The sequence below is a fragment of the Miniopterus schreibersii genome, assembly GCF_964146895.1.
Source record: "Miniopterus schreibersii genome assembly, chromosome: 1".
In the NCBI taxonomy this organism is placed as follows: Eukaryota; Metazoa; Chordata; class Mammalia; order Chiroptera; family Miniopteridae; genus Miniopterus; species Miniopterus schreibersii.
In genome coordinates, this window is record NC_138101.1 from 100,184,116 (window position 1) to 100,201,804 (window position 17,689).

Consider the following 17,689-nt stretch of genomic DNA (forward strand, 5'->3'; position numbering starts at 1 on the left):
GAGCCACGCCCGGCCGGGCTATGTTTTTATTTTTAAAAATTATATATAATGCAAACATGCCTTAAATTTAAAAAGCTGCAATTTATCTGGTACCACTTTGTTCCAGGAGTTTTATATATAGTATTTTATTTAATCCTCACAAAGCACCCTAGGAGGGTACCATGAACCCAGATCAGAGATTTTAGGCCCAAGCTTCATACTGCCTTCTAAAGTTAATTCACTTTAGTCTCTAAAACCAAGAGTTCTGTAATTAAGTATCTTAGGATTTCTCAACTCATAAATTGGTGAGTGATTGCCCATCAATATAAAACCAGATTAAAACATGGTTCTTTAGCCCTAACTGGGTGGCTCAGCTGGAGCATCATCCTGTACACCAAAAGGTGGCAGGTTTGATTCCCAGTCAGGGTACATACCTAGGTTGCTAGTTTGACCTCTGGTCAGGTTGCGTTTGGGAGACAATAGCAATGCTTCTTTCTCACTTCCTCTCTCTAAAATCAATAAAAACATGTCCTCAGGTGAGGATTTTTTAAAAAATGGTTCTTTAAGGTGATGTTTTATGGCATATTTAAAATTTGTGCATATCTGATTTTTATGTTCTTGTAGAAAAAATTTTTTCATTAACAAATGCAGATATAATAGTCAGTGTTGGGAATAAGTGCTAACCATCTGTTACTCCTGCATCTTACCCTTTGCCTGTCTTCCTCATGTACAAACCATCCCATGTAAATACTGTAGCTGACTTAAAATTCTGATACAAAAATAGAATTTCTTGTCCTCTTCTCGTAACCCTTATTCTTTCCGTTTTTCCTTTCATTTGATACTCAACTTGTTTCTAACTTGCCTTTCATAGGTAATGACTAGGCTCACTTTGAGTTTCCACCTTCCATTCTATTTTCAATCATAACTGCTTATCTTCCCAACCTACCCAACGATCAAGAAGTTATAACATTTGAGTACTTCTGAGAGTACATAGTCCGCCCTTATCTGCAGTTTTAGTTACTTGTGGTCAGTAGAGATCTGAAAATATTAAATGGAAAAGTTCCAGAAATCAGTTTTAAAATTGTGCGCCATTCCAAGTAGCATAGCTATTAATTACGAGACCATATTCACATAACTTTTATTATGGTATGCTATAAAAACAAAAGTTCACATTATCATGGACTTACAGCTTTTTTAAAAAATTAACTTCAGAATTTTAGGTAGAAGTCAATTTTCAACTCCTACCTTACATTCAACACCATGTTCTAAAACAGTGCTGTCCAAAAACTGATGGGAAATGTTCCTTATCCATGTTTTCCAGTAGTGTAGCCACTAACCATATATGGTTGAGGACTAAATGTAGCCAGTATAAATGAGGACCTGCCTACCTCTTAAATTTAAGTAACTATATGTGGCTAGTGGTCCTTATTAGTGCATTTGCAAAAACTGCTTTTTATCCCCCAACTTGGATCTTCTGCCCCGCTCAGTCTGCTATACACAGGCTTAGCTTGTCCTCTTTTTCAAAATCTGAGAGCTTTCCCAGAAGCTCACCAATCATGATTGTGAATTTACCCAACATATATTTGAAACTGATCAGGAAAAAAGTAAAGTATCAATATTTTCCCTATGTAATTTATCTGTGAAACCTAGCTGTAAAATTTGAGATGGGACTCTTGTCTTCTTTATATATAAATACAAAATTCCAATTCTTGTGGAACTAAGTTTAATAATTTGAGAAGAGGATTCACTTACAAATAATTTACTTATTTCCTTAATTTACAACCACATTAAGCATGCAGTTCTGTTTGTATTTCAAAAAAACCACAAAAGATATGAGTAAGAATATCACTGCATTTATTTTCATGCAGGTAATTTTTGTACAGCTTCAACATTTTCTTCTCAAAATAAAAGAATCCCAAAGCTTAGAACTGGATCACTTGGCCCTTTCTCTTCTTATCTCCTCCCAGTTCAAAATGCTTGCATCTCTTAATGGCCAGCATCCTCTTGGATCTGCAGTTAGGCTCAACACATTCAAGCCTCAGCACAATCTTCTTTGTGGTTTTAGCCTTCTTTCGGAAAATCGGCTTTGTCTGCCCACCGTAGCCACTCTGCTTCCTATCATAGCGCCTCTTTCCCTGGGCATACAAGGAATCCTTGCCCTTCTTATACTGGGTGACTTTGTGAGGCTGATGCTTTCCACACTTCTTACAGAAAGTCCTCCGGGTTTTAGGCACATTGACCATCTTGGCAGTAGAGCTGCGACACAATGAAAACTGTGTTAAGATATTTAAAATACAATAGATGTTAAACATTTGAAAAGTACTTTATAAGTATTTATAGGAAAATGACATTACATAAATCAGTAATGTATAAATCAGTAATGTACTCATGTAAACGCACATATAAGTGCACACCTTTTTGGAATGCTTAAATCATTGGAGCACTTCTAGAATGAGACTAAAATATAGCGAGAGCAGCAGCACAGGGTTCCGTGTATAAAGTAGGGGCTTAATTTAATGTGGTTGCTCAAAAGAAAAGCGCAATGGTGTTTAATTTCCTTCCGCAGAGAGAACCAAGGCTGGAGTTTCTTTTCGCCTGCTCCTCGCAACCCTCTACCACGTTCTAGCTCCTGGGCATGCCCGGTTCTGTGCGCTCGGGTAGCTACTGCCACGGCTCGCCCCCGTTCCTTCTCCGAAGACCGCAAGAGCCTGGTTTCACTTTTCCCCTCCGAAGTACTGTGCACCGTCACCCAACAGCAGTCCTGAAGGCTGACGTGTCCTTAACAAGTGCTTCCCGGCCCAGTAGCGCCATGCGTTAGTCCCTTTCCTGAAATAGAAGCCCGCTCTTGAACTCTATCGAGCCAAGGCAGCGAGTCTCGCCCCCCCCTTTCCTACCAGGGCCTAGTTCATCCCCCAATTCTGAACACTCGAGGCTCCCATGGGGACTCCTATGGTCCTCATCTAAGCTTACCGGAAAACTCGGCGTCCACGCTCCTCGCCCGGCTCAGCTCTCGTCTAACAGGAAATGGGGGAAAGAAGCGGAAGTAGGAAGCGAGCCTTGAGCTACAGGGCCACGGACCAATAGGCAGCGGGCAGCGACGCCCCGGCACCTCCGCAGGCGTCGTGGAAGCGCCAACCAACGGCTCAAGGGGCGGGTCGGAGGGGTGTGGGCCTGAGGCCCGCGGCGTTCCGCGGGCCAGTCTTCGGTTGTCAGAGCAGTCGCCGCTGGAGTGGGGCGCGGTTTCGTTGCTGGGTCTTGGCTGTCTGGGGCCCGCATAAGGATGAGAGCTCAGAAGACCCAGGGTCGCTGGAGGCTCAGGTAACGAAGCTGGAGTGCGGTGGGGCCGCGGCGGGGCTTTTTCGGGGACTCGTATTGAATGGAGAGGACTGAGGCGACACTGAGCTCCGGCCCCTAGCGGCGGGGTCGCTGCTCGAGCTGCAGCTGCCAGGCGAGGATGTGTGGCGCCCAGGCGGCCCGGGGAAGCTGAGAGCCTTCGGGCCCCAGGACCCCTGGGGCCCGGGATGAGTTAGCGAGGGCAGCGGCGGGGGCCAGTTCCGACTGCTACAGGCCAACGCGACGATCGCCTCCTGCCCGCCCCTTCCGTGCAGAAGCCGCTAGCTCCATTCCGCGCCGCCTGTCCGCTCTCCTGGCCCTGGAGACCATGAGGTTCCGCGTCTACAAGCGGAAGGTGCTGATCCTGACGCTCGTGGTGGCCGCCTGTGGCTTCGTCCTCTGGAGCAGCAATGGGCGACAAAGAAAGAGCGAGGCCCTCGCCCCGCCGCTGCTGGACACCGAGCCCGCTCGGGGTGCGGGTGGCCGAGGCGGGGACCATCCCGCCGTGTCCATGGGCATCCGCCGGGTCTCCAACGAGTCGGCGGCCCCGCTGGTCGCAGCGGCCCCGCAGCCCGAGGCAGACAACCTGACGCTGAGGTACCGGTCCCTGGTATACCAGCTTAACTTTGACCAGACGCTGAGGAATGTTGATAAGGCTGGCTCTTGGGCCCCCCGAGAGTTAGTGCTGGTGGTCCAGGTGCATAACCGGCCCGATTACCTCAAACTGCTGGTGGACTCGCTTCGAAAAGCCCAGGGCATTGACAACGTCCTCGTCATCTTTAGCCATGACTTCTGGTCGACAGAGATCAATCAGCTGATCGCGGGAGTGGATTTCTGCCCTGTTCTGCAGGTGTTCTTTCCTTTCAGCATTCAGTTGTACCCCAACGAGTTTCCGGGCAGTGACCCCAGAGATTGCCCCAGAGATTTGGAGAAGAATGCAGCTTTGAAGATGGGATGCATTAATGCTGAGTATCCTGACTCCTTTGGCCATTATAGGGAGGCCAAGTTCTCCCAAACCAAACACCACTGGTGGTGGAAGCTGCATTTTGTATGGGAAAGGGTCAAAGTTCTTCGAGACTATGCTGGCCTCATACTTTTCCTAGAGGAGGATCACTACTTAGCCCCAGACTTTTACCATGTTTTCAAAAAGATGTGGAAATTAAAGCAGGAAGAGTGTCCCGAGTGTGATGTTCTCTCCCTGGGAACCTATACTGCCAGTAGAAGTTTCTCTGGAATTGCTGACAAGGTAGATGTGAAAACTTGGAAATCCACAGAGCACAATATGGGTCTAGCTTTGACCCGGGATGCATATCAGAAGCTGATCCACTGCACAGATGCTTTCTGTACTTATGATGATTATAACTGGGACTGGACTCTTCAGTATTTGACTGTATCTTGTCTTCCAAAATTCTGGAAAGTGCTGGTTCCTCAGGTACCTAGGATTTTTCATGCTGGAGACTGTGGTATGCACCACAAGAAAACCTGTAAACCATCCATCCAGAGTGCCCAAATTGAGTCACTCTTAAATAGTAACAAACAGTACATGTTTCCAGAAACTCTAACTATCAGTGAGAAGTTTATGGCAGTCCTTTCCCCACCTAGGAAAAATGGAGGGTGGGGAGATATTAGAGACCATGAACTCTGTAAAAGTTATAGAAGACTGCAGTGAAAAATTACAATTACAAAAGTAAAAGTGACAGTCTTCTATTTTGATATTTGTCCCAACAGGACAGACAATTGAATAAAAGAGTTTAGGGACTGGTTTCTGCTTTAATACAAAAAAAATTGTAAAAGGTGTCCAAATATAGTAATCTTTTCCTTTTATGTCTGATTAAGATTTAAAACACAAGTTTTCATTTTGGGAGTTGGGTTTTAAATTTCAGACTGTATCTGCTAAAGGTAATCATTACTGTGAGAGAAGAGGGGAAATTTTATTTAAATTGCATCTATTAATCTTTTTACCTGGAACTTTGTACACTTTTCCACTTTCAAAACTTATTTTAAGTACAGCAAAATTTATTTAAAATTGTCATAGCAGTAAGAAGTATTACAATGAAATTGTTAAGTATTACTAGAACAAGCCCAGTTTCACTCTCCACACAGTTATTAGGAAGAGATTGCTTCACTGGTTTTATAATTCAAAAGTTATGTTGTTAAACACCCTGTCAAAACAGTCAATTTCAGTATTACAGATTCCTGTATTATTGTGTTAAGATTTGCCTGTGCTTTGGAACCTTCATAGAACACATTTTCTTTCGGAATGTATTTGATTAGTAAGAAAATTTTAACACTGATTTCACCTCAATGTAGAAAAACAGTGGTTTTGTTTCCTTTTTTCTTTTAGTGCTGCCAAAATAAAATACTCATTTTTGCATAAAAAAGTTCCTAATCATTTTGCAGAATAAATTTTGCTTACTCTTTACACCAAATTTCAGTAAAGACATTCTAGAAGTTTTAAAGTTAGCATTACATCTTCATATTTACTATTAGTGCATTATATAACTGAGTTTGAAATAAAGAAAACCCAGCTCTTGACAATGCATTCCCTTTGGAAGAAACTAGCCAGGCATAGATAATGAACAATAAAAAGCTGCTGTGCAAGTGAAATACAGTCATGCCAAAGTAAAACATGTTCTAGTGCCAACTTTAACTGAAATCATACTTTTTAAAAGGATAGCTAAAGCCCGGCTGGCGTGGCTCAGTAGTTGAGCATCAACCTATGATCCAGGAGACCGTGGCTTGATTCCTGGGCAAGGCACATGCCTGGGTTTCGGGCTCGATTCCCAGCACCGGGCGTGCAGGAGGCAGCCCATCAATAACTCTCTCATCATTGATGTTTTTGTCTCTCTCCCTCTCCCTTCCTCTCTCTGAAATCAAAGACATGTTTTTTAAAAAATAAAAGGATAAATAATATGAATCAGACTTAAAATTTACTCCATTTAACGTAGAAGTTTCCTTTAACAGTATACAATTCCATTCAACCAAAAATTACTCATAGACTCATTTCTGTGTAGATACTACAATTAGTCATTTCAGTCTAAGAAAACTGTGTATTAAGTGGACAGTTTCAAAATTATTGCATCAAATTAAGATTCATATTATGGTTGAAAAATGCATTTGGTCATCTAAGATGGGGCAAATAGTTCTCTTGTTTTATGAGCTAGCTACATTTATACTGTCCTCAACTCAGTCTGTTTCCAGACTTTATCAGAATTATAAATGTAAATCATGATGAATTGCCAGGCTTTTGATGCCCTGATCTGACCTCCCCAGTTCAAAGGACTAAAGATATTAGGTAATTTCCAGGAGTGGTAAGGCCAGAGGTTTGAATTGGTAGCTGTTTTTGGAACAAATGCATCAGCTCATGGCCTTTGGGGTCAAATATTAGGTCAACAGATATTTTCCTTTCTATTTTTTTTTCATGCTGTCCTAAACATTTTTGTGAAAAAAAATCTATTAGCATTTTCTTCTGACCTCAAATACAAATACTATTCCACAAAATTAATAACTTAGCCACAGATACATTACCTGTGGAAAGGAAATTGATTAGAAAACATTTTTGTTGTCTTCATGTAATATAATGACGATAATTTTCCTGTGGGAGCAAATTCCCAGATTTTTTTGTCCTATTCTAAATTCATAAGTGTACTTTATAAAACCGAGAGGTGTTTTGATATGTAACAGTAACTTCTAAAAAACTCTTTAAAAATATTAAATTTTCAAAGTCATTACTAAATAACCTGCATTTTATATTTATATATATACATAAATATTTTTTCTGTGACAGATGAGAACACTAAAATACAGAGTTGAAGCAAAAATACTAAATTTCATTCCGTGTATTTGTATTATAATTGTTTGAATTGTTAACATTGGTTAGTGAAGTTCTTTCATCTCTAAGAATCTCTATTTCAAGCATAAATAAATCCTACTTAGTGAAACTTCTAAACGCAGTTTTAAGATTCTGCCTTCACCCCAACACACACAACTCATATTTCTAGTTAATTACATTCTTAAGAACTGCTTTTTGTAACAGACACAACTTAGTGAATATTTTGAAATTTTATTATAGTGTAATGGTAAACAAAAGCCAAAAACAACACATAAGTAGATATATACAGGTTATATTAAAACTAAATGTTTAACTCTCAGAAAGGGTCTACATCTATCAGAGGAATCACAAAACTTATCTCCCCAATTAAGGAAACTATAAACTTAAAATGCAAAACATAAATATCTCCAGTTTCCCCATTAGAATCAAAATTGAGAATTTTAATCTCTAATATCTTCAGTTTTAGGAGGGCGAACAGAAAACCTATTTTAAACCCAAAATATACTTTCTTGAATATCTTTGGTTTTATTAAGATAGTAGTTAACAGAAATAGAATTTAAGTCTAAAAATTTTTTTCTCTTTACCTTTAAATTCTAGAATTATATAGAATTAATCCAACTCATATAGCAAAGAATTCTGAAAACTGAATGCACAATGAGTCACATGATCTTTAATAATCTGCACACTACCATCCTGCATATTGGTTTCTTTTATGCTGTCAAAACCAGGTACACTGTGGACTGTCAATTCTTTCTCTTCAGTCATTACTGGTTCTTTTAAATTATCTTTCTCCTCACTTGAGTAAACAGCACCTTTTTCCTTTACAAATTCAGGTTCCATTTTTGACTCAGGTTGCTGAGACTTAACAAATAACATTTGGGACACATCAAGAGACTCTTGTTTCAAGTTTTCAACTGAACCACAATTGTCTATTTCTAGTTCTTTAACTGCTATAGATGAATCAGAATCAGTTGCTGAGGTAGTAGGATGTTCTATATTTTCATTTTCAGTTAGATGACTTCCTTCGTTGACTCTTTCTTCCTTTTCATGAAGCTGCTCAGAGTTACTACATTCTTGCAACTATGTCAAGAGAAACAACAAATTAATAATTCTTTGAAGTAAATAGAAAATTACATTGTAGTACCATCTGGGGGGAAAAATTTTTTTTTAATTGTGAGGGAATAATCCTTGCAGACCTGCAGACAGGCTTCTTCCTCAAAGTCATCACCCAAATGCTGCCGGTCATTTATTGACAATGCAAACAATGCAAGCCTGGCATTAATTCTCTGATTAAATCCTTTCAATGACTCATCTCCCTCAGGATAAAATAATCCTGGCCTACAAACCCTTAGGCAGTTATTCTTACTAGGACATTCTTGAATGTTCTTGAATTTCTGTGATTCTTCAAAGCCACTCTTTCCCCAATTCATAAATACCAATTGTGCTAGTTAACTAAATTATTTCTGCATTTAATACTGAAGACTAAAAATAACCAAAGATTCAACTTGAAAGAATGAACAAACTTAAGACATAGTTACCATGGTTTGAAAGTCAAAAAAACTTATTTGTCCCTGGACTAACTTCCCAAATGTCAGTTTTTCTGTTCCTCATTTGACATTTATTTTGGGATTAAATGAGATAATATATATGGAAATGAATTGCAGAGTGGTTAGGACATAGTAAAATGCATGCAAAAAAGTCTTCATTCTTCTTCCCAGCCATTATGTACATTTAGCTTAAAGTTACATTAGGCTTTAAGAATTAAGCTATTCATTAGGCTTTAGCCTTGTCCTAAATCACTATTCTAATAAAGTACCAAAATCTTTACCTCTGCATGAATTTGAATCTTGCTATCAGTAATCTGAAGAACTTCAATTAATGGTGTGGTTAGGGGCGTTGTCTGCTGCAATGGAGAACTCAGGGTCTCTTCAAGAAATTCATTAACATTTTCTTCATTCACAAACCACCTTTCCTAAAATATAAAGAAAAAATATTCTGCTTTATAGGTCATACCTCACAGTTTTATATAAAAACAGTTCATAAAAGTTCTCACACAAGGATTACACTTTAAAGTGTTTAATGTTATTCCTGTGCTTCCTTGGCAAAAGAAAACAGTTTTGTACACAGCAATAATGATAGCAAGAGTACATACACTATAGAAAAATACCCTAAAAGAAAAAGTTCAATTCATTTTCTAGTTCTTTTATCTCTTCTAGATAATCTTACTTGGGAATGATACTGTCTTTTCCTTTTTTTCTCTTAATATTTTATAGGAATAACATCACCTCTAGAGCTATAAATGCAGTCCCAGGTATATAAGGTAATTCAATTTTAGAACACTTCCTAATGAGTCAGTTAAGAAATACACATGACAGGATCTATTCAAATTTTGTGTGAACAGTTTGCCTTTTAGTTCTTGTTCAGGTAAGAGCCAAGTGTAACATTTTATTTAAAAGAAGTATATTTTATTTTTAAGCAATGAGATAATCCAGCGTGACACCAGCATATAGCTATTTATAAGAATGAGGTAGTTTTCCAAACTATTAGGAAATGCAAAAATCACATTCACAAAAATCCCAAACACAAAACAATGTGTTTATATTCATGTCAAGTGAATACAGATATATAGTTAGGGCATTGAAAGAATAACCATATTCATAAAATAAGTTCATTGTTGCCCAAAATAAAAGTATTTACCTGTATACTCAGAAAGAGACAAATTTAAGGTTTTCTTGTATTAAACAGTGTCTGAAATTGGGAACACCTACCAAACAAGTGAACCTTGGGAACAGAGAAATTCTACTTTTGGAGTAAATTGCCTTGCTATTTTTTTGACGATCCAGAATAACACTGTATTATAAAAGCACCCCCATCAAAAGCATTTCTAGCCCTGGCCAGTTTGGCTCAGTGGTTAGAGCGTGGGCCCACAGACCTCAGTTGCAGACCTGATCCCAGGCCTCCTGTGTGCAGGGGGCAACCAATCAGTGTCTCTCTCTCACATTGATGTCCTCCTCTCCCTCCTTTCCACTCTCTGTAAAGCAGTGGAAAAAATATCTTCAGGTAAAAATTAAAAAAAAAAAAGCACTTCTAAGTTTTCTGTCTCTGGAAAAGACACATTAATTGTAAAAAAATACAGCAAATAGTTTAGTTTTTAGTTAATCCAAGGAAAAATAATATGTATCTATAATGGAAATAGTTATGATTGAAATACAATTTGCATAAAATTGTCTTCACATTCTGATGACTGATTTTACTATAAAAGATAACATATTTTACTATAAAAGGTATTCAGTGGTCCTGAAGCGTTAGGAAAATTCCCACTGAATATTTAAGGCTTTGCCCGGCCCGCGTGGCTCAGTGGTTGAGCATTGACCTATGATCCAGATCTTGGTATGATTCCCAGTCAGGGCACAATGCCTGGGTTGCAGGCTCCATTCCTGGTGGGGGTTGTGCAGGAGGCAGCCCATCAATGACTCTCTCATCATTGATGTTTCTATCTCAATCTCTTCCTCTCCCTTTCTCTGAAATCAATATAAGATATATTTTTAATTTTTATTTTTTATTAAATATATATTTATTTCAGAGAGAGGAAAGGAGAGGGAGAGACAGATAGAAACATCAATGATGAGAGGGTCATTGATTGAGCCCGCAACCCCGGCATGTGCCCTGACCGGGAATAGAACCTTGATAGTCTGGATCCCAGGTCGATGCTCAACCGCTGAGCCACACCCAGCCGGGCTAAGATATATTTTTTAAAAGGCTTATATAAAAGTACTTTGTACTTATTTATGTGGAAAGTAACAATTCTGAACTTGACAGCCACAAGTTCAGTCTCCTTACATTGTAATTATTTTCATACAATGCATATAATATAATCATGATATATCTATCTACCCACCAACTACTCTTGTAATTTTTATTTATTGACTTTCAGAGAAAGAGGAAGGGGGGAAGAGAGAGAGAGGGAGCAACATCTGTGTGAGAGTGAAACATCGATAGGCTGCTTCCTGCATGTCCCCTGCCTGGGATCCAGCTAAAACCTGGGCATGTGCCCTGACCAGGTATCAAACCCAAAACCTTACCATGCACTGGATGACACCCAACTAACTGAACCATACCCACCAGGGCAACTCTTGTGATTTTTTAGAATTTTACTTTAATACATAGAGCCTGGTCCAGTGACAGTGAAATGTAAAGTAAAAAACATCATTATGATTCTGTCAGCCTTAGCAAATGTGATGATTAATGAAGAAATTATAAGTCTATTTCAGGCTTCAAAGATATAATCCCATTTGGGGATTATAACTTTGAATCTAACCCCAGTTGCCATAATCCTATTTTTGTCTAGTTTCTTTGCTAAAATAATGCTGACATACTAGAAAATCAGATTAAAATATATTCTTTAATATTTTCTCAACTGCTTGGTCATATTATGAGTTATTTTCACATTTATTAAGACAATTACAGGAAAATGACTGCCCTTTCCTAAATTTCCTGCTTCTAATGACATAAACAGATAGTCAATTTCCTATTTTATATTATCACAAAGTATTTTACCTGGCCCTGGCTACTTATTTTCCACTGTTGGAGGCTTTCAAATTAACCACTTCTCACAGAAGATGCTCCTCATAAAATATAAATGTAACTTAGCAAGTTTCTAGAAAAAAAACAGTGAAGAAGTGAAAATTTCTGGCAGGTTAAAGCCCACAGTCAAAAACTTATTTAGTATGTAATCTGTGCACTTTGTGTTGTTTCTGGGAATTAAACCCTTAAATATGTTAAAACAGCTTTTAAAATTTACATGTGACACCTCAATTTTGTTTTTTAAATGGCTCCATTGATTTCAGAGCGAGGAAGGGAGAGGGGGAGAGAGAGAGAGAAACATCGGAGAGAATCACTGATCAGCTGCCTCCCGCAAAGCCCCATACTGGGAATGGAGCCCACAACCAAGGCATGCCCCCCAACGGGAAACCTAACCCGGATCTCCTGGATCACAGGTCGGTGCTCAACCCCTGAGCCACCGGGGCAGGGCTGTGACATCTCAATTTACATGATAAAAACTGCAATCAAAACCACTAATTGTTCTTTTATGAGTTTACAAAGTTCTTTAGAACTTCATATTTTAAGTAGTTTTCTTTTTCAATATTTGCCCATAGTACTGGAATATTAAATCTGAAATTCAAGAACCTCAAAAACCTAAAAAAGTATAGTAGCAACTACCACATACTGAATTATCAAAATTATAACCTAAATAAACTAGGTAATAGCCCAGTTCTAGAGTATATGGGTGCCATTCAGTTTAACGTTTATATTACACTTTGTTAAATGCCAGCCATTGTGACAAATACTAGTAGGGACTTAAAGATGATTAAAACAGATGCAAAAAAAGATGTAATTTCAATGTAACAATGCCCACCTGAGGACAACCCCACCAAGATCAGCTAAGCGACTAATATCAAGTAGCGCTCTATGGTCGAAAGGGCAAGGGGTTTACTTAGATTGATACCTCGTTTTGAATTCGTTTCCTACACAAGAAATATGGCTAACCGACTTTTGCATCTCCAGAAGTAAGTTGTTTACTTTCCAAGGTCGGACAATGTTACTTACCAACTTAAAATAGACCCTAACAGAGTACCTCAAACCTATTTGGGTCATCAGCCCCTTTGAGAATATGATAAAGCTATAGCCCATTTCCCCAGAAGAAAGCATCCTCAACTTTCTGCATACAATCGTAGAGACTTGCGGATCCCTTGGAATCCATCTCCTCAATGGACTCCAGGGAAACAAATGCATTAAGGGCAATTTTGAAGATTTGAAACTCATCCATTGGAGAGGATACATGTTTTTGTTTTCTTTTTCAATATGTATTTAATGTGCACTGACAGCTTTCAACACGCCTTACCAATTTTAAATCATTTCGAGAGAAGTTCTAATGTAAAATACTTTAGGATACACTGAGAGGATGTAATTTTAAAAAGTAGGATGAAATATTTTAAATATTAAGACTCAAGAAAGAACCGTTACCTCCAAAGAATCGTCTACACCGTAATACCACTCTCTCCAATGTCCATAGCACTCTGCAGATTTGGCCAGCTCTATTACTGCATTGTTTGAAGAAATGCTAACCACTGGTTCTTTGATACTCAGTTTATTTTCTGGAGCAAACTGCAAAAAGAAGGAATAATAAACTAAGTCTTGGGTGGAGAAGCACAATTTGTATCGGAGAGGGCTCACATCTCCTTGAAGACTTTGCGGCTGGATCCCAGGCACTTGAATCAGCAGAGTCAGGGATTCTTCATCCTGATTACACTGCAAAGGAGGACACCGAGGCCCCCCACTGTCTGTCCCGGGACCATCCATGGCTGGAACGGAAGGCTCCCTGCCCGCGTCTTCTCGGGCCACGCGGGTCTCAGGGCTGAGATCTCCGCACGCACTCCCGCTTCCTGCAGAAGACCCCTTGTCCAGGTCCCCAGACCAAGCACAGGGAGAGCCTTCGCCACCGTCCCCAGGTGCGCTCCCTGTTTCCGGGATCGGTTTCTCTTCGATGCCGGTAGTGGACACCGCTTGCCTGCTGAAGTCCCATTCCTCAGGTTCAAAGACAAGCTCCTCCCGGGCGGCGTCCGGGGCGGGGGTCCCGGCGTCTGCAGCCCCAGCTCGGCAGGGATCCGGGGCCTCGCGCCCCGCGCAAGCCCCAGCTGGACGCGTCTCTCCGTCGCGAGCGGAAGCGCAGGCGGCGCTGTCAGTTCCGGACGCGGCGGCGGGTTCTTCCGGCGCCGCCAAGGGCTCCGGGCGAGCGGCGGGCAGCGCCACGGGCAGCGTGACTACCAGCTGTCGCCGGGCCTTGTTGAACTCCGCCTTGCCTTGGCTGTCGTCCACTGGGTAGGGGAGCGAGAGCCGCAGCTGGTAGTCGGGTTTCCTCGAGTCTAGGCACAGCAGCTTTCCCGTCACCTCCAGCGCTGCCTGCTGGGCTGAGCGCAGCAGCGGCAGCTCGATGGTGACCACCAGCTCCTGGGGCACGGGGCTGGGGGCCGAGTCCCGGGAACAGCGGTAGTCCTGGAGGTCCACATGGTGGCGCTGCACCACACTGTAGCGAGGCTTGGTCGGGGCGCGCTGCGGTGCCGCCTCTGGAGTGGAGGGAACCCGAGGCCCGGGGCCTGCAGAGTTTCCGGCAGCCGAGGGGCACCGGTAGGGGTAGGGAAAATCGGGGAGCGGGCTCTCCGGCTCCCCCTCGGACCGGGCCGGGCCACCCCCGGGTAGGGGTGTGCGCAGCACCGCGGCCTCCGGAGTTCCCTTGTACTTAATCTTAAGGGTCTTTGCATTTCTGTGGTCCAGCTTCACTCCGAACTGCTGCTCCACGGCCTCAAGGGCTGTGGCGTCCAGCATCTGGAGGAAGCGTTCGTGGCGCCGGGCCAGCTCAAGCGCGTCTGGGTGGAACACCACGTCGTAGACCATGTAGCGGGCGCCGCGGGCACCCGCGTACTCGCGGCCGGGAGCCAGGCTGTACGGCAGGGACCACTGGCGACCGGCCCCTGCGCTCCCGGAGCTGGGCCGGCTGGTGGGTGCGCCTACCAGCGCGTTGCTGCACACATTCACGAAACAGCGCTGCGACCCGTCCAGGCTGGTGCGCAGCACGTGGCCAGGCTCCGGGTGCACAAATTGCACCTCCACTCCACGCTCGCGCTCCAGCGTGGTGATCTCCGCCTCGTAGCGCCGCCGGTTCTCGGGGTCCGTGAGCTCCTCTGCATACTCAGAAAACATTCGCCGGAACTCCGGGTCCTGAAAGGCGGAGGTGAGCCGCTGGACCTCCTCTCGGCTAAGGTCCAAGTCCTCCAGCGGCGACGAGGCCGCCGCCTTGGCCATGCTGCCCCTCACCCCCTAGCCCTGAGGCCAAGGGCAGTCAACCCAATACCAGAGCAGGTGGGACGCTCCGTGGAGTCGCCAGCCCAGGGCGAGTGTGGTGGCGCAGATCCGTTACTGCCAGAGAATCGCGCCTTGGACAGCGCGTGCTTGTTGCTATGGCGACACCACCAACACCAGGGAGGAGGGGCAGAAATTGGAGTGGGATGGCGGAAATGCCAGAAATAGCATTAGTTTCCTCAAACCAACTAACTACCCAACAGTCTGTGTTTTACAGATTCCTGTGCCATGGCGAAGTTACTTTTGCACTAGAATAACTATCATAATTGTCTGAATTTTCAGAATTATGGACATACTTCACATCACTTCAGGGTACAACTGATCCTGCACCTTTCTACCCATTAACTGTGTTCCTGAAAAGGTATCAAACAGCTCATCTTTATTTATGGAAGCAATTATTTGCAAATGAATGACTTAATGAATGAGGGAATACCTTGTACCCAATCTCCACCAACAACTTTCTACCCATCGTTCATATTTAGCTCTCTGGTTCTCACAACTGGACCAACCACCTTGCAGTGTCTATTTCACTACTATTTTCAAGGCCCAAATTGTAAATTTCTTCCAAGTAATCTAATAGCTTCTGAACTTATGCCTTGATTTCATCTTTAACTTCAATTTTTCCAGTCTATTTGAAATTAAAGTGAAATTTTTTTCCTCTAATATCAGGCCTCTTCTAACATTCTCCCCGAATTTGCCATGCTCAAACCACATCTCAAATTACCATTTCATCCTTAACCACTGATTCACTTACCACAGTCACATCCAATTTTCTTGTGGAAGTTTCCCTTTAATGTCATTTTTGGTTTTTTATCACTATCTTTTCCCCCAAAAGCTTGTTTTTGTTTTTTTGTTTGTTAATCCTCACCCAAGGATACTTTTTCTTTTTAGAGAGAGTGGGAGGGTGGGAGGGAGATAGAGAGGGGAAGAGAGAAACATTGATGTGAGAGAAACACATCAGTTGGTTGCCTCCCAAATGCACCCTGTCCAGGGCCAGGAATCAAACCTGCAACCCAGATATTGAACCTGCAAGTCAGGTATGTGCCCTTGACTGGGAATTGAACCCCAGACCCCTATAGTGCACTAGCTGATGCTCTAACCACTTAGCAACACTGGCCAGGGCCCAAAAGCTAATTTTCATCAAAAGAAATGTCTTCTGTGCCAAGCTCTTTGTAATATTAGGTTACTCCTAAATTTGAAACACTCTTTGTACCTCTAACAACTTCCTGTCATTGAGATTCATTTCTGGATTATTGTTCCAGCACCATAAACTGAAAGTAAGGGAACAGTGTTGAGTGATTACAGCCAATATGGTAAAACATGCTGCTTCAAAATAAACATGTCTTCTAAATGTAAAAACTATGGGGACTGTTTTTAAATTTCCATTGCCAAAAGATAATTATGTAATGAATATCACAGTAATATCTTGAAACAAAGGTTTTCACTATCATTAGAATAAATTCTGTGACTTGAAATTTACAGTCTGAAAATTGTCAGACATACTGTAAGGACTCTTATGGTAATAAAAACACAAGTTAGACTAAAATAATGATTCAAAATGTTAAATATCTGTTTTTCTTAAGCCCTAGCCGGTTTTGTTCAGTGGTTAGAACATCAGCCCTCAGACTGAAGGGTCTCAGGTTCGATTCCTGGTCAAGGGCACTTACCTCAGTTGTAGGCTCAAACCCTGACCCCGGTCACGGCACACGCGGGAGGCAACCAATCAATGTCTCTCTCTCACATCAATGTTTCTTCTACTCTCTCTGAAAAAAATGAACATTAGCATGGACTAGTATAGAAATAATGAAACTTCAGTTTTTAAGTGCAAATGTATAATTTGATTACATCTTTATATATATTTTCATATTTTTCTTAAAAGATTAGAAAATATTTTTCCTATAAAACTTTGCAAACTATACCATCACGTTAAGTTAATATCAAAATTTCATAAAATATAATTTAAACATTCTAAAGTTGGTAACATAATTTTATTGTAACCAAGTATCAAAATTACATAAAATATATAATTAAGCAGAAAATTGATGAATTTTGTTTCTTTGGATGGTCTTCAAGAATCTCAAAAACCTTGAAGTTTGCTGAAAATAGAAAATAGAAAATGAAACATTCTGAAAATTTAAGTTATTGTACATTTCTTAATATTTAGTTCTAGTTAATTCATTTAAAAAATACATACATATTGTTCCAAAACCAAAAGGTGCAGGAAAAATACATCAGTGTCACACTGTTTCTGCTCCCTAGAAGCAACTGTATATCCTTATAAAGCTGGGGTGGGGAACCTTTATTCTGCCAAGGGCTATTTGGATATTTATAACATCATTTGAGGGACATACAAAATTATCAACTTAAAAATTAGCTATGAAAAAAGCTCCTAGATTTATTGAATTTCAAGTCCCGCCTGCATTTGCCTTGGCAGGGCCAGACCTAATGATTTCGCAGGCCATATAGGGCCCTTGGGCCAGATGTTCCCCACCCCTGTATACCCTTATAAAGATTGTCTAATCATATGTATGCATCGGGGGTGGGGTGGGGGCATATGCTATAAAAACAAATACAAGTGGTAGAATACTATGAACACTAGTCTCTACCTTTTTTCTATTACTAACAAAT

The 17,689-nt window shown here is 41.4% G+C and overlaps 4 protein-coding genes across 6 annotated transcripts in view; 1 reads left to right on the forward strand and 3 right to left on the reverse strand.

Moving 5' to 3' along the window:
* Window positions 1–1,812: 1,812 nt before the first annotated feature.
* On the reverse strand, window positions 1,813–3,029 carry RPL36AL (ribosomal protein L36a like). The gene is made up of 2 exons (XM_081134793.1): window positions 2,950–3,029; window positions 1,813–2,235 (listed from the first exon to the last, which is right to left on the reverse strand). The coding sequence occupies exon 2, from the start codon at window positions 2,220–2,222 to the stop codon at window positions 1,902–1,904; it is 321 nt and encodes a 106-aa protein (XP_080990919.1). The 5' UTR covers window positions 2,223–2,235; window positions 2,950–3,029; the 3' UTR covers window positions 1,813–1,901.
* Window positions 3,030–3,115: 86 nt separating this feature from the next.
* Window positions 3,116–7,010, forward strand: MGAT2 (alpha-1,6-mannosyl-glycoprotein 2-beta-N-acetylglucosaminyltransferase). Its single transcript, XM_081134752.1, has 2 exons — window positions 3,116–3,297; window positions 3,588–7,010. The coding sequence occupies exon 2, from the start codon at window positions 3,641–3,643 to the stop codon at window positions 4,979–4,981; it is 1,341 nt and encodes a 446-aa protein (XP_080990878.1). The 5' UTR covers window positions 3,116–3,297; window positions 3,588–3,640; the 3' UTR covers window positions 4,982–7,010.
* A 349-nt stretch (window positions 7,011–7,359) lies between these two features.
* On the reverse strand, window positions 7,360–15,951 carry DNAAF2 (dynein axonemal assembly factor 2). The gene is made up of 3 exons (XM_081134813.1): window positions 13,169–15,951; window positions 8,973–9,116; window positions 7,360–8,224 (listed from the first exon to the last, which is right to left on the reverse strand). Exons 1-3 carry the CDS (start codon window positions 15,002–15,004, stop codon window positions 7,754–7,756), a joined length of 2,451 nt encoding a protein of 816 aa, XP_080990939.1. The 5' UTR covers window positions 15,005–15,951; the 3' UTR covers window positions 7,360–7,753.
* A 1,085-nt stretch (window positions 15,952–17,036) lies between these two features.
* Window positions 17,037–17,689, reverse strand: part of POLE2 (DNA polymerase epsilon 2, accessory subunit) — a 32,861-nt gene continuing 32,208 nt past the window's right edge. For all 3 annotated transcript variants that reach the window (XM_081134842.1, XM_081134841.1, XM_081134843.1), the window contains exon 19: window positions 17,037–17,157. In XM_081134842.1, coding sequence (XP_080990968.1) covers window positions 17,139–17,157 — 19 coding nt within the window. In that variant the 3' untranslated portion in view covers window positions 17,037–17,138. The remainder of the gene's footprint in view (window positions 17,158–17,689) is intronic.